The 12,269-nt window shown below is 39.3% G+C and overlaps 1 protein-coding gene across 4 annotated transcripts in view; it reads left to right on the top strand.

The window, feature by feature from the left end:
* The window catches only part of RNF217 (ring finger protein 217), a 71,074-nt gene that overhangs the window by 34,783 nt on the left and 24,022 nt on the right, over positions 1-12,269 (top strand). For all 4 annotated transcript variants that reach the window (XM_074819200.1, XM_074819199.1, XM_074819202.1 and 1 more), the window contains exon 3: positions 7,712-7,876. In XM_074819200.1, coding sequence (XP_074675301.1) covers positions 7,712-7,876 — 165 coding nt within the window. The remainder of the gene's footprint in view (positions 1-7,711; positions 7,877-12,269) is intronic.

Raw genomic sequence — 12,269 nt, 5'->3', positions numbered from 1 at the left:
GGGTTAGATGGCACTGCAAAAATAGGACAGCATTTGGTGGGCATTAAATGAGCTTTCTTGTATCACTGGGGCTGTGTACAAGCTTAGGAATATGAATCTGTAGTACAACATTGATTTAACTACTTAATTGATTTCTAACAGTTCAAACAGTTGAACTTTAGCCCTTACTTCTTTGGTGGGTGGTGTAATTTTGTCCTGACACACCTTTTAATTTAAAGAGTGTTTTCTCTTTGACGTGCAAACAATATGGTCACAATCAGAAGAGACTGGGGAAGGGGAGTTATCACTATAACTGATAATTTTAGACACACAACTCTAGCAAAGATAAGTTTTCCCTAAAACTCTGGGCAAATGAATACTGGGCAATTTTATAGTGTTTGGCTGTTGGCTTGCTCCTTCCTTAGAGCTGTTGTCTGTCCTGATTCTTGGTTTTGGTTTCTTCAGTCCCCTACTAGAGGTTATACATTACTGTAGTCTCATCACTCACAATATAGAAAACTTGGCAAGTAGGAAGAAAAAAGTTTTACAGCATTTCTTTTAGTAGATTTGCTTATACTGTAATTTCAGTTGAAGGTAAAAAGCAAGAGATTACAGTTAGAAGAAGCTTTGGGCTGCTGAAGGTCCATCTCAGTTCCAGAAGACCATGGTTCTGTGTTCAGCATCATGCTCTGTGTTAGTTTTCCATCCGGTTGTTAGATTTGTTGTGGTTAATTTCATGATTGAGCTGGCCTTTCCTGGACAAACGAGTTCTCCTTAGTACAAGTTTAGATGACTGTTTAGATAGCGCTAATTACACAGCATAAAATTCAGCCCAGTACAGAGATTAAAAGATAGAAGGTTGTGTATCCAGTGGAGTTGAAACCTTGGTAAAGCTAACTCTGAGTTATGAGCTACTTATGTATATCTGTGCAGTGCATTAATTATATGCCACACTGTCTGTTGGACTTAACTTTTTCAGATTTTTGACATCTTACACAGAGGTGGAGAAATTCAAAACTGCAGGTAAAATTCCTTCTGCCCACAACCATTCTCCTTTACCCATCTGCTTAGCATTCCCTCAGGTGTAGACAGGATGTAGAGTCCAGGGTAGATCAGAGTTTTTAATGCTTCTGGAGTAGCTTCTCAAGGTGCCAGAAGCTGTTAGTGTCCCACTGGTGTGAGTCACAGGTGGTGCAGCTGTTGTATCATAAACATGCCAACTCTGAGAATGTTCCTCAAGATGCAAAACGGGTCATTCTGCCCACCAGTGCTCTTTTATGAGTTAAAATGTTCCCACCACTTCCCTACAAATCATAATCAGAAAGGATGGGAGGCTGTGTGATGCATGAAATAATACATCACTGCAGGACCAGGGAACTGCTTCTGGCTTGCAGTATGTTGTAGCTCTGATCTGCACAGCTTAAGTCTCCTCCTGGGAACAGACTCTGGCAAAATGTGTTCTTTGAGCTGTGCCCAGCTGTTGCCTGGAAGAATGTCTAGTTGATGCTGCTCAGAAATATAATTAGGAAAGTGCTAGCAAACAGTATGTGTGATGATAGTCCAGGGCTTCAGCCTACTCCCTGAACCTGTGTTGTTTTCTGACATAGGTACAGCTTTAACTTATTTTAAGCTTAGCACAAGGAATAGTTTTGTTGCAGGGATAAGGTTTAAAAAGAAGACTACATATGAGATTGTGTATATGTGAGTAGTTACATACACACGTAGCTGTGGGCCCTTATTATCTCTGTTTTCTTAGATTCTCTTGTGATTGCTTGTATGTATCTTGTCCGTGCCTTCAATTACAGGCTCTTTGGAGGTAAAGACTCATTTTCTTCTGCATATAGCATAGGAGACATGACTGGAGACTAGGAGACTCACATATTCACATGCAACCAATATAAACAGCAGTTGCACCAGATGAATTCTGCACCAGCACTGGAAGTGCTGCCTTCAGAAGAACTGAGTCATGTGTGGGGAACGTCGGTACACAAGCCTACTAGTAGGATCACTGCACGCGAGGGCTCAGTGCCAGTACCCTCACTCTCCTATGCACTACAACAGGAAAACACTTTAAAATCCAAGAGCGCATTTGAACAGATACTTTAAAAATGTTATTGATGACATTCCTAAGATTTGATAAACTATTTAAAAGTATAAATAACATCTAAATTTAAAGAGGTAGCAAAATCATTAGATTAATTTTCTTTGCTATAGCTGTTTTGTGTCAGCTAAACTGATGAAAGCCCAGCAGTTCAGTTTGCTGATGCTGGTTTTCGTTTTTGAGGTCAGTCTTGGTGGGCTAAGCCTAGAAAGTTAGCTGGTGCATGTATGTTGAGAGAGAAGGAGAGGGAGGAAAGGGAAAATTGCTATCTAAACCTTTCTTCTCCCATTAGTGCCACTTAGGACAGCACAGTACAGCAGTGTGACTATTTAGTTTCTCATATCAAATATTTGTATCACAAATGGATCCAACTTTTAACTGAGGAAATACCTCTGCCACCTGTCTTATGACCTAAATTGGGAGTGCAGAACTTGGTTGTAGACAAGATCCTAATAAACCTTTCGTGAAAGCTAGTATACCAAAGTGCAAAGGAAATGGGCAAAAATTGAAAAATTGGTAGTTTAGTTCCTATGCATGGAACAGATACAGGTTTCACAAAAGTGAGTAGGCTGGCTAGTTTTGTGAGGGATTTTGGGGGTGATTTGGGGGGATTTTTTTCTCCTAAGCCCTGGATTTCACCTGTTGCTTAATGTTAGTTCTTTGACCTGCCACCTGCCATGAAGAAGCAATTCTTGGTTCTTGGACTCTATTTCTGCCTTGTCAACCTGTGAGGTTCGTAATGAAGTTTGCTTGTTTGCTTCTGTCAAGAGATACACATCACATAAAAGAAGGGCTTTGAGTGCTTGGCTTTGGAAATGTAAATGTTTTTTCAGTGCGGTTGTTATATAAACTATCTTGTTTGAATTACTCAAGAGTTTCTGAAACTTGTTGCTTTAGAACTAGTAGGAATCTGTACCTGCAAAGATGCTGTGATAAAGCGGGTCTGTGTAGTTCATATCAATCAGTTCTCCCCTTTTTGGATCAGATTTTAACCTTTAGTAGCTACCTTCATGGCTATACATCACTTCAATCTGCCTTGAGCCTGAACTGCTGTGAACGTGGTGATTTTGCTCTGCTCTCCCTGTTTGCTCTCAGCTGTTCATTCCTGCTAACTTGCTTTTGCTCATGTTGATGTTTTGGTGTCACACTGGGAGCTGGATCAAAGATCAGCTCCAGTGGGATACAAGATTTGTTTTTTTTGTTGTTCTTATTTTCAGCTGGTACAAGAGACAGGACTGGTTGGTGACAAGGAGGCGGCAGCTGTTTTGGCAGGAGCCCATATTTATTTTGGAATAAAGTAACTGTGTAGCTGTAACTAAAGATTGTAGTTCATGTAATCAGTTAGTTGCATGATTAATTTGGCCATCCTATTATATAGCTAGCATTCCACTAAGCAGCAGAAAATCCCACTAAGATTTTTGCAGCTTCAGGCTCTCAGAATATTTTTAACGTGCAGTCAGTTTTGCTATAATCGTGTCACATCAAGCAGTGTTTCGTGTTGAAGTTACCTACCAGTTTTGAAAGGTCTTTTCCTGGGAGGTGAGAAAAATCATAGTTAGACTAGTCCGCAGTAAAGAGACTAGCTAAGAAAATGGAAAATGTTAGCTTCAAAGGTCAGTGTTTCAGAAAGCTGAGAACCCAAAGGGCTAGTATGAGAAGTTGTGTAATCTTTTCTATTTCAAGGGACACTGACCTCCAGATGGCACAGAAGATTGTGTATATATCCATCCTCTCAATTCTGATTGACTGAAATGGAAGTTGTAAAATAAATGGAAAAACTTTTGTGTGACAAAAAACGTATTTGAAAAAACACTGGATTGATGTTTTGGGTGTTTTGGGGGTATAGTTTCTCTGCTTTGCTGGGCTACAATGTATTTTACTGATTTAAATTATAAGTAGATAGCATTTCTGTGTCCTTGTGATGATTTCATACACTAATACTGGAGCATAAAGCAAATCATATTTGACTTTTTTCTTTCAGAAAAGCAGAGAAAGAATGGAATAAGAATCTGAAAGACTGCTATAATTGGCCAGTTGCGTCCCTATTTCTTAAGCACACTGGTGTCACGCTGAATCCAAGTTTGAATAGGTTTAGGGTTTTGTTTTGCGGCCACTGGTTCCAAGAAAAATAAGGTTCATAAGTACTTAAAAGAGCATGCTTTTCTTTGCTTAATGTATATTCATACAGTATTGAACAACAAAGAAGTCAAGTGGCGTATTCAAAATGTGAAAACTATTTACCGGTTCAGTTTTGAGGAAGGTGCTGTGAGGGGTGACAGGTGGAAGAGGAAACTAGGAACTCCAAACCTGGTAATGAAGTAGACAGTTCCCTCTAGTTTACTTCAGTTAGTCAGGCCTATTCATGGTAACAGATGTTATTCTGAGTTCATGCGGTTAGAGCCTCATCCTGTATTTCAGTACTTTCTAAGTGTAATGTATTTGGAAACATCTGATGTCAGTGTGCATGCATAAAATTAAATATATATCCTGGTGGCTGCTATATTTCTTCCAATTATATGCATGCTATAATGGAAAGATAGAGCCTGCAATGAATTTGTCAGATTTTCACCAGAAAAGCAAACCCAAAACCAAACACACAAAACCTATGTTTTAAATTATGTTGGCATTTTGTTTAAGAAAGAAGTGTTAACTTGTAGCTTCGCAGATCGTTGGTTTGGGTTTGTATTTTTTAATATTCATGTTCTATCTCAGATGTCTGGATACTGCAACTTATAAAAGCTTTCAGGTTGCAGAACACTAAATTGTGGCTACAAGCTCCATCTTTGGCTGAGGCATAACAAATACTGAGCAGTACAGTGTGATGCTTGCAGTAGGTCACTGTGACATGTTAATGAAAAACATAAATTCAAAGCTTGGGGTGGGGGAAAAAGGGGAAAAAAAAACCCAGATATTGGGCAGGATAGTTACTAGTAATCTATCTTTTGTATATTGGTTTCTAAAGTATTGTGGAAACATGGATCAGTGCTCTGTGCTAGTTTGGTTAGTAGCAATGAATACACTATTCTTTAGGTTATTCAGAGTGGGAATTTTCCTCTTTCCTGTTAAACTGTTTTATTAGGAGATTTCATTTGGGAAGCAGAGATGCAGGATAGTGTATTCCCTTTGGTTTAGCGTCTGGGCTAGCAGACAAACAAATCAGAAAGGGCACCGGTTTTATTTTGTATTGCTTTTGTTTTATACTTTATCTTGGCCTTAGACATGACTGTGTTTTCGTGTAAAAAGTAAGAATGTTTGTAATCCACACGTTGCAGCTTTATCGTGTTGTTCCCCTACAAACAAGTTAATTTGTTGTTCTTTCCTGTTTTTGTGTTGCCTACCTGTGTCTGCAGTGACTCACTTCACTGACAGGAAGCGTGTGATACGCGCAGTTTTCTTCTGTGTGAGGTATCTTATTGTGTGCCTTAGCAGAAAATGTCACTTTGGAGCTATAGAAAACAGTAAGCTATACTTGCACCGGCTACATGATATCAGAATTTCATCCATTTTAATATTATATTCCTTTTGAATCTGCTTGATATGAAGGAAATGTATGTATTCTAACACTTAAATGCACATACTATTTTTTTTATAAGGATAATGCTAGTAGATGGTAACTGCCTAAAATGTTAATGTGTTATAATAGGAAAATCTGTCAATTTAATGTGTTGTAGTAAGAAAATCTGTCAATTTCTTGATGCTGCTTCTCTTCTTTGCACTTTAGCCTTATGCCCAGGCAAAGGATCCTGGAGGGGGAAATGCTGTCTTATGGGTAGTGAGAAAATTATTAATTCTCTTGACCATTAACTCCCATTTTTACACTTGCTGATCTGTAGATGTGTATTGGCATAAAGAGGTAAGCTGAAGTGATGCATTGAGCAGCACATCATATAGTCCACTGTTAAAAGTAAAATACTTGGTTAAACAGTGCCGCACAGAGGTACATCACTTTATACAAATGAAGCTATGACTTGCACACTGCTGCAGTGTAAAAAAAAAAAAAAAATTAAAATTTCTCTCTACAGATGAAGTTAAAGACAACCACTGAAAAATGGGTCAGCCACAGTCATAAAAATGCTCAGCTTGAGCCATTGTGTCAATTAAGTTTTTAATGTGAAACATTAAAGGCAAAAAGCTAAATGCTGTCTCTGCGTATAGAACTTGGGGAATAGCATTAGGGGTAGTAGACGGCTTCATTTCTCAGTCATGCATCAGAGATCAGATCAGCTTTGTATTAGTATGCTGGTAGTGATGGATGTAGAAATTGCACATATAAATAATTACGGCTGCCCCCCAGCAAAATACTTAAGACTGATCAGAGTGCCTACTTTGGACTCTTAATTGGAGCCAAGGCAGCACACCACCAGTCAGCATGTCTGAGCAGAAGGCACAGCAGCTGGTGGGAGTGAGAACTTCGGAAATACATTTTGGGGTCTTCATGTGTGACTACACACTAGGATGTAGTTTCCTGAGCAGCATCCTCACACCATGCATGGCCAGCACAGACACATCCATGATTCGGTGTTGAACCAGCTCTAGACACAGATACAACTAAAAAGCCTTTTTCTGTCTGGTTGAATTCCTCAGTCCTGTCCATCAGCTGGTACCAAGCAAGGGCAGTGCCAGGCATGGGCTGCCTGGAGCTAGTGGACAGGGCTCAGCAGTCACTTGAGAGATGTGCCTTCCCGTCTTTCAGGCTGAGATGCTTTGCTGCCAAACACAGCAGAAGTGGAGACATGCCTGTGTCTAATGTGGCTTCTAGTTCTTGCTTTCCTTAGTCACAATCCAGGTAGGAAGCCTGTCTTTCATCAGATAAGCACCAGCAACTTGCCTCTATTACTTGTACAAACACAGCAGCTGCTATAGCTTTTTTTCAAAATAGCCATGCTCTGAAGGAAGACATGGTGACGATGGTCATCATGATGTTTGACACAATGATTTAAAACCCAGAGAGTGGGAAGAATAGATCCTTTCTCAACTTAAGGAGTTTGGTTTGTGGTTTTTGCCGTTAGCTGTGGTCTGTTTGGCACAGCCTCGTCTTGCCCTTACACAATCAAGAGCAAAAGGAGGTGCCTGACTTCCAGGTGATAGTTGTGGCCCTTAGTTGAGACCCTTGCTCTTGGCCCCTTTTCCCTGGACCTTTTCTAATATAAGCTTTATAACCCATTCTGGACTCTGTAGAGCCCCTTCAGAAGACCAGGTAGTCCCTGGTAATAGCCTTGGCAGGGAAGTTTATAACTAGAAGACTGAGATCCACAGCACTGAAAACTGGCTGCTAATTTTTAGGTGTTTTCACACGTGTATCGGAGGCAACTGAATAAGCTTCCTGGATTTTGCCTTTTGGCATTTGAGCCACACAGTGAATTTGGGAAGCAGTTTCTATGGTTAAACCAAGCTACGTGTGATTTGTTTGATTGGGGCCTTTCCTGGCTTTAGCAAATAGTTCTGTATTTTCTCTCTTTGAAAAAGAACAAGTTAGTTTCTACAACTTGTGTTTTTAAAACAGACCCTTCAAAAGATGTTAGACCTTTGTTGGGCAGCTACTCTCCTAATTTAAGAGCAGTTGTTTTAAAACAGGCTTTCCAGTTGAGTCAGTGCCCAGCTTGCAAACGTGGTGTTTTCTCATTTGTACAGATCCAGTGTCCATCTTGCCAATTTGTCTGGTGTTTCAAGTGCCACTCTCCCTGGCATGAAGGCGTTAACTGCAAAGAATACAAGAAGGGAGACAAGCTGTTGCGTCACTGGGCCAATGAAATCGAACACGGGCAGAGGAATGCCCAGAAGTGTCCAAAATGCAAGGTGAGCTGCTCTCCCTTGGCTTGCAGGTAGTGGCTTCAAACCATTTAAATATGTATTAAAGCAAGTATTTGTAGCTTCTGTTCAGCATTGGAAAAGGGATTCACGCTTGTGCAGATTCTTGTCGATGACCCATTGAGAAAAACTGGTCAGATGTTCTACTTGCTGGTTCCCTCATCGATTCTGCAGAATCTCTGCATGTAAAAGAAACATTATGGAAATCATAAGAGGGGGCTTTGATATATGCTTATAATGAATATGTGTTACAGAATAAATTATTCCTAAAATAAATCTTTAAAGAAATTTAAAGCTTTAGAGAAATATGAAGCCCTTTGTCAGGTTTTCCAAAGAGCTTGGGTGAATGCAATTTCTGAGTAAGGCAGAAAGTACTCTGTCAACAAGTTAACTAAGGGAGACTTTAAGATTTGGCAAAACCAGGAGTATTTTTAGAATTTGTCAGTTCTTTACAAGTCTTTCTTTTGCATTAATTTAATTTTCAACACTGAAGTGCAGGCACATACTCTAAAAATGTTATTAATCTCATTCAGGATAGGAAATATTTCCCACTACTCAGATGCAGCAGCCCTGCACACCCCTGCTCTGGCTGACCTTAATGAAGGTGGCCATTATTTTTGTTCACTATTTTTTTCACAGCACTTATCTTCAGCTACTGACAGAGTAATAAGTCAAAATCTTGAGAGCACCGTGGTGGTGGGAAACGCCTTTTTTTTGAAAGGGAGTGCCTAATATGAACCTGTCTGTTGCTCTAATCTACTTCATGGAGAGGACGAAGTAGGGAAACTGGAACATTTGATAGGAAATAAATATTGAATGGGAATGTTTCCTTCTGAATTTCCAAAGTATACTTTTGTCACACTTTGAGCCTTACGCTGTGCAAATAGCAGAATGTTTATTATTTTACTAAGTATCTTATTTTGGTCTTGGAAAGAAATGCCTGTGATGCCATAGCTTGAAATTGAAAGATTTCAAAACACTAAGAAAAATTCAGAAAGCTCTAAAGTCAGCAGTTGGTTGTTTACCCTTCCTCCTGCATGCACATGACATTTTAACAGAGTTTTAACAGCTTGCTGTTTAGTAAGAATTGATAGGTTTGAGCCAGTTCTAAAAACGTTCACTTTCTGGGAAATCTTTACAGTAAAATCCTTTTACAAACTTCATTCCTTTTGGAGTGGGAAGTATGTGTTTTGTTTTTAATTCTTTGACTTGTGTCCAGATTCAGATTTTATGACAATGTGAATGATGTAACTCTTGAAGTAAGTTGTCCAAAAAAAGAAGAAAATGCTCCAAGCAAAAAAGTACAAATGTGGAAAAGCAGGGGGAAGAGAGCTGCTAGCTGGAAAGAGAAAGGAACTAAAACTGCTAATCTTAACATGTTTATTCTTCATTTTTTAAAATTTATTTAAAATGCCAAATGTACAGCTGTTTTCACCGTCTTCAAAATAAAAGGTTGGACACTTGAAACTTATGCAGGTTAAGTCACTAATGTTGAAGCCTGAAGTTGCATGAGTTTGGCTGTTAATTTCATAAATACTTGAAGTTTCTTTTCTTAATCAAAAGAAAATAAAACTGCATGGTGGGAGGCAGTATGGAAAGTTATGAAACTAGCACAGAAAAAGAACCTTTGTTAACAAGTCCTTTCTGGTAATGTGGTACAAGTGAATATTGAAGAGAGGGTTCAACCTTTTCATAAACTGTATTGCTAGCCCCACTCCTGATATTTATTTTTTTTTCTTCAGAGGTGAAAAAAATTCTTCCTGCCTACAGCCTTCAAAATGTTTATCTCAACACAGTTTGTTTTAAAACCAAATCTATAACTAGCAAGTAATCAAAAGAACCACTTAGCCAGCGGTTACTGATACTGTTCTTTTTCTTTTTTCTTAATCAGTTTTTGAGTAGTTGTAAAAAATACATGTTGTGGAGAATTCTTCACCAAAGCATTAATAAATGTCTGGGCACACAGAGATAAACATTACATCAGTTAACAATTTGGATCAGGGGGATTGGAGCTGATACTTTCTCTGCCTCTCTCTCCAGCCATCCCCCCAAAACCTCTATATAAAATGACATTGACTCAGATGACTACCATATATCCAAATAAAATAGAGAAAAGGGTGACAGAGGTAACAGATTTGGTAACACACTATTTGATTTATCCTTGTTCTTGATCCGCGTAGTCAATGTTTCAGGTGACAACATATTTTGATAAGTGCATATATTCTGCTTAAAGAACCTCTTTCATGTTTTGGTTAAAGATTTGTAGCAGCCAAAATTGACAAGCAGCTTGAGGAAAAGGCAAGATTAAATTGTAAGTGTCAAGATATTAATATTCAGTCTTTATGCTAAAACTGAAGCTAATGGAAATTAAAGGTGGAAACTTCGGTAGAGGTAGAATTTACTGAAATAACTTCTAAAATTACTGGTAACTTGCAAAGATACTCATTGCAGTGTAAACTGTGACCATATCTTCCAGATATCTTCTGGAGTTAATTATATATACACACTGACACATATACCCACAGACTCTTTCTTTAAGTAGCTGTACCATGGAGAAGTAGAATGCACAATTATTATCTTGTCTGGGCGTGAAGGTGAGAAAATAGGAACACTCTTGTGGTGTGTGTAAATATAGCCAGATCCTTAGGCAGGTATTCACAAGTTTTTTCACTAGTGTTGGTAAGTGCTTTGAAAGAACATAATCCCTTAATGTGAATACTAGCAGGTACTGTTAAATAAGCTTAAACTTGATTACTTTTTCTTGTTGGTGGACACAGCTTTAGTGCAGCTAATGGGAGTAGCATATATTTACTTGGTTTCTCTACGATATGCTTACATAAGCAAATAAAAATGTTACACGCAGTCAAAATACATAATTGTAGATTCATGTTGTGACTATGTCAGTATGGAAATACATACTACAAAATGCTACTTTTTAAAAACTACCTTAAATTAATTTTTACATCTTTATTGTTTCTAATAGAGCCTATTTCAAATTTATTACACGCTACTGTGAGAAGCTCAGTGTAGACCATTCTTCTCAAGAAGACTTGTTCAAAAAGCGCTGGTCTTGTTCTAGAGGGACTGACTAATGAGTTCAGATCTGCTACATACTAGATGTCTTTTCATAAAATCAATAACCTTACTTGTCTTTCCCCACTACTGTTTAGGGTTTTATGTTTTACAGTTTCTTGTGACATGTTTGCAGCGAAATGCCTTTTTTCCACAAGTGTTTGTACAGTACAGCAAACCAAGGAAGTACTTCATGTTGGTGTTATCTTACCACAGATTTCAAAAGCACCACTGTCTGAAAAACACCAAACAGTGGCTCTAGCTTAGAAAGCTTTGAACAGCAGAAATTTAAGTAAACAAGGATGTCAATGCAAATCAAGTAGTATGTACTTCTTATCTGTGGATGCACTGTTCTGATTAATACAAGTGTTATCAAATAACTTGGGGCATAGTTTTTGAAGGTGTTGTGCAAATTATTTCTCGTACTCTGGATGGAGGAGAGCCCTATCTTGTAGAGGAAGGGATAAAGCTGTGCCCCAGCTTTTCTTCCAGAAGGAGTGGAGGAGAAATGGCCACTCATTCTCAGATCTCTTAGAAGCGATTTCCCTGGAAGATTTCTGTGAGAGGGCATGTAACGTGCAGAGGAGGTAAAGTGAGGGTCTGAAATAGCCACTGTGCTACTTCAGATGTTCCTTAAGACTCTGAGCTTTGCCGTTGGTGTGTAATTTTCACCCCTCTTTGTTGTGGGAGCCATTCTTGGGTTTCTGAATGACTATACCCTCACCTTACAGGGAAAGGTTTGTCTTTGGGTTTGAGCAGGCTCTGGATGCAGGATGAAACCAGTAACAGTAACTGAATGCTTGGAGGCAGAAGTGGGACTTGCAGTCATTGTGCTCTCATCTTGCCTTCTCCACCCACACCATGCTGTGGGGCAGCCTGCAGTTACAAGTCACCCAGCCCCACATGGCCACAGCTAACTATAGCAAGGTGCATTCCTGGCCCTGTGCATTCCCCCGGCTGCCTGCTGCATGCTGCGGCATTGCCAGCAGAGCAGGAACACTCATGTGATATCTGACCTGTCAGTGATCGCTTTCTCAACCTATAGATTTGTAATCCATCTCTGTCAGTGGCTTATTCTGAGGGGAGGGAGGCGTGCCCATGTGAACGCAAGCTGAAGTTGACCTGGTGAGATGTCATGTCTTAGGCTTGAAAGCAGACTGACTGAATCATACAGAGTTCATCTGGCATTGTCAGTCTACCTGGCATATGACAGGGAGTATAGGCCCCGCATCTAAGGTTGTTGGGTTCTTTTATTTCATTTTTTTTAATGAAGTCTCTCCTCACTAAAAAAGGGAAGGTTTTTTGCAAC

Source organism: Strix aluco, chromosome 3, assembly GCF_031877795.1.
Source record: "Strix aluco isolate bStrAlu1 chromosome 3, bStrAlu1.hap1, whole genome shotgun sequence".
NCBI lineage: Eukaryota > Metazoa > Chordata > Aves > Strigiformes > Strigidae > Strix > Strix aluco.
Note: the sequence above shows the minus strand (reverse complement) of the source record. Positions and strands in the feature narration are given on the sequence as shown.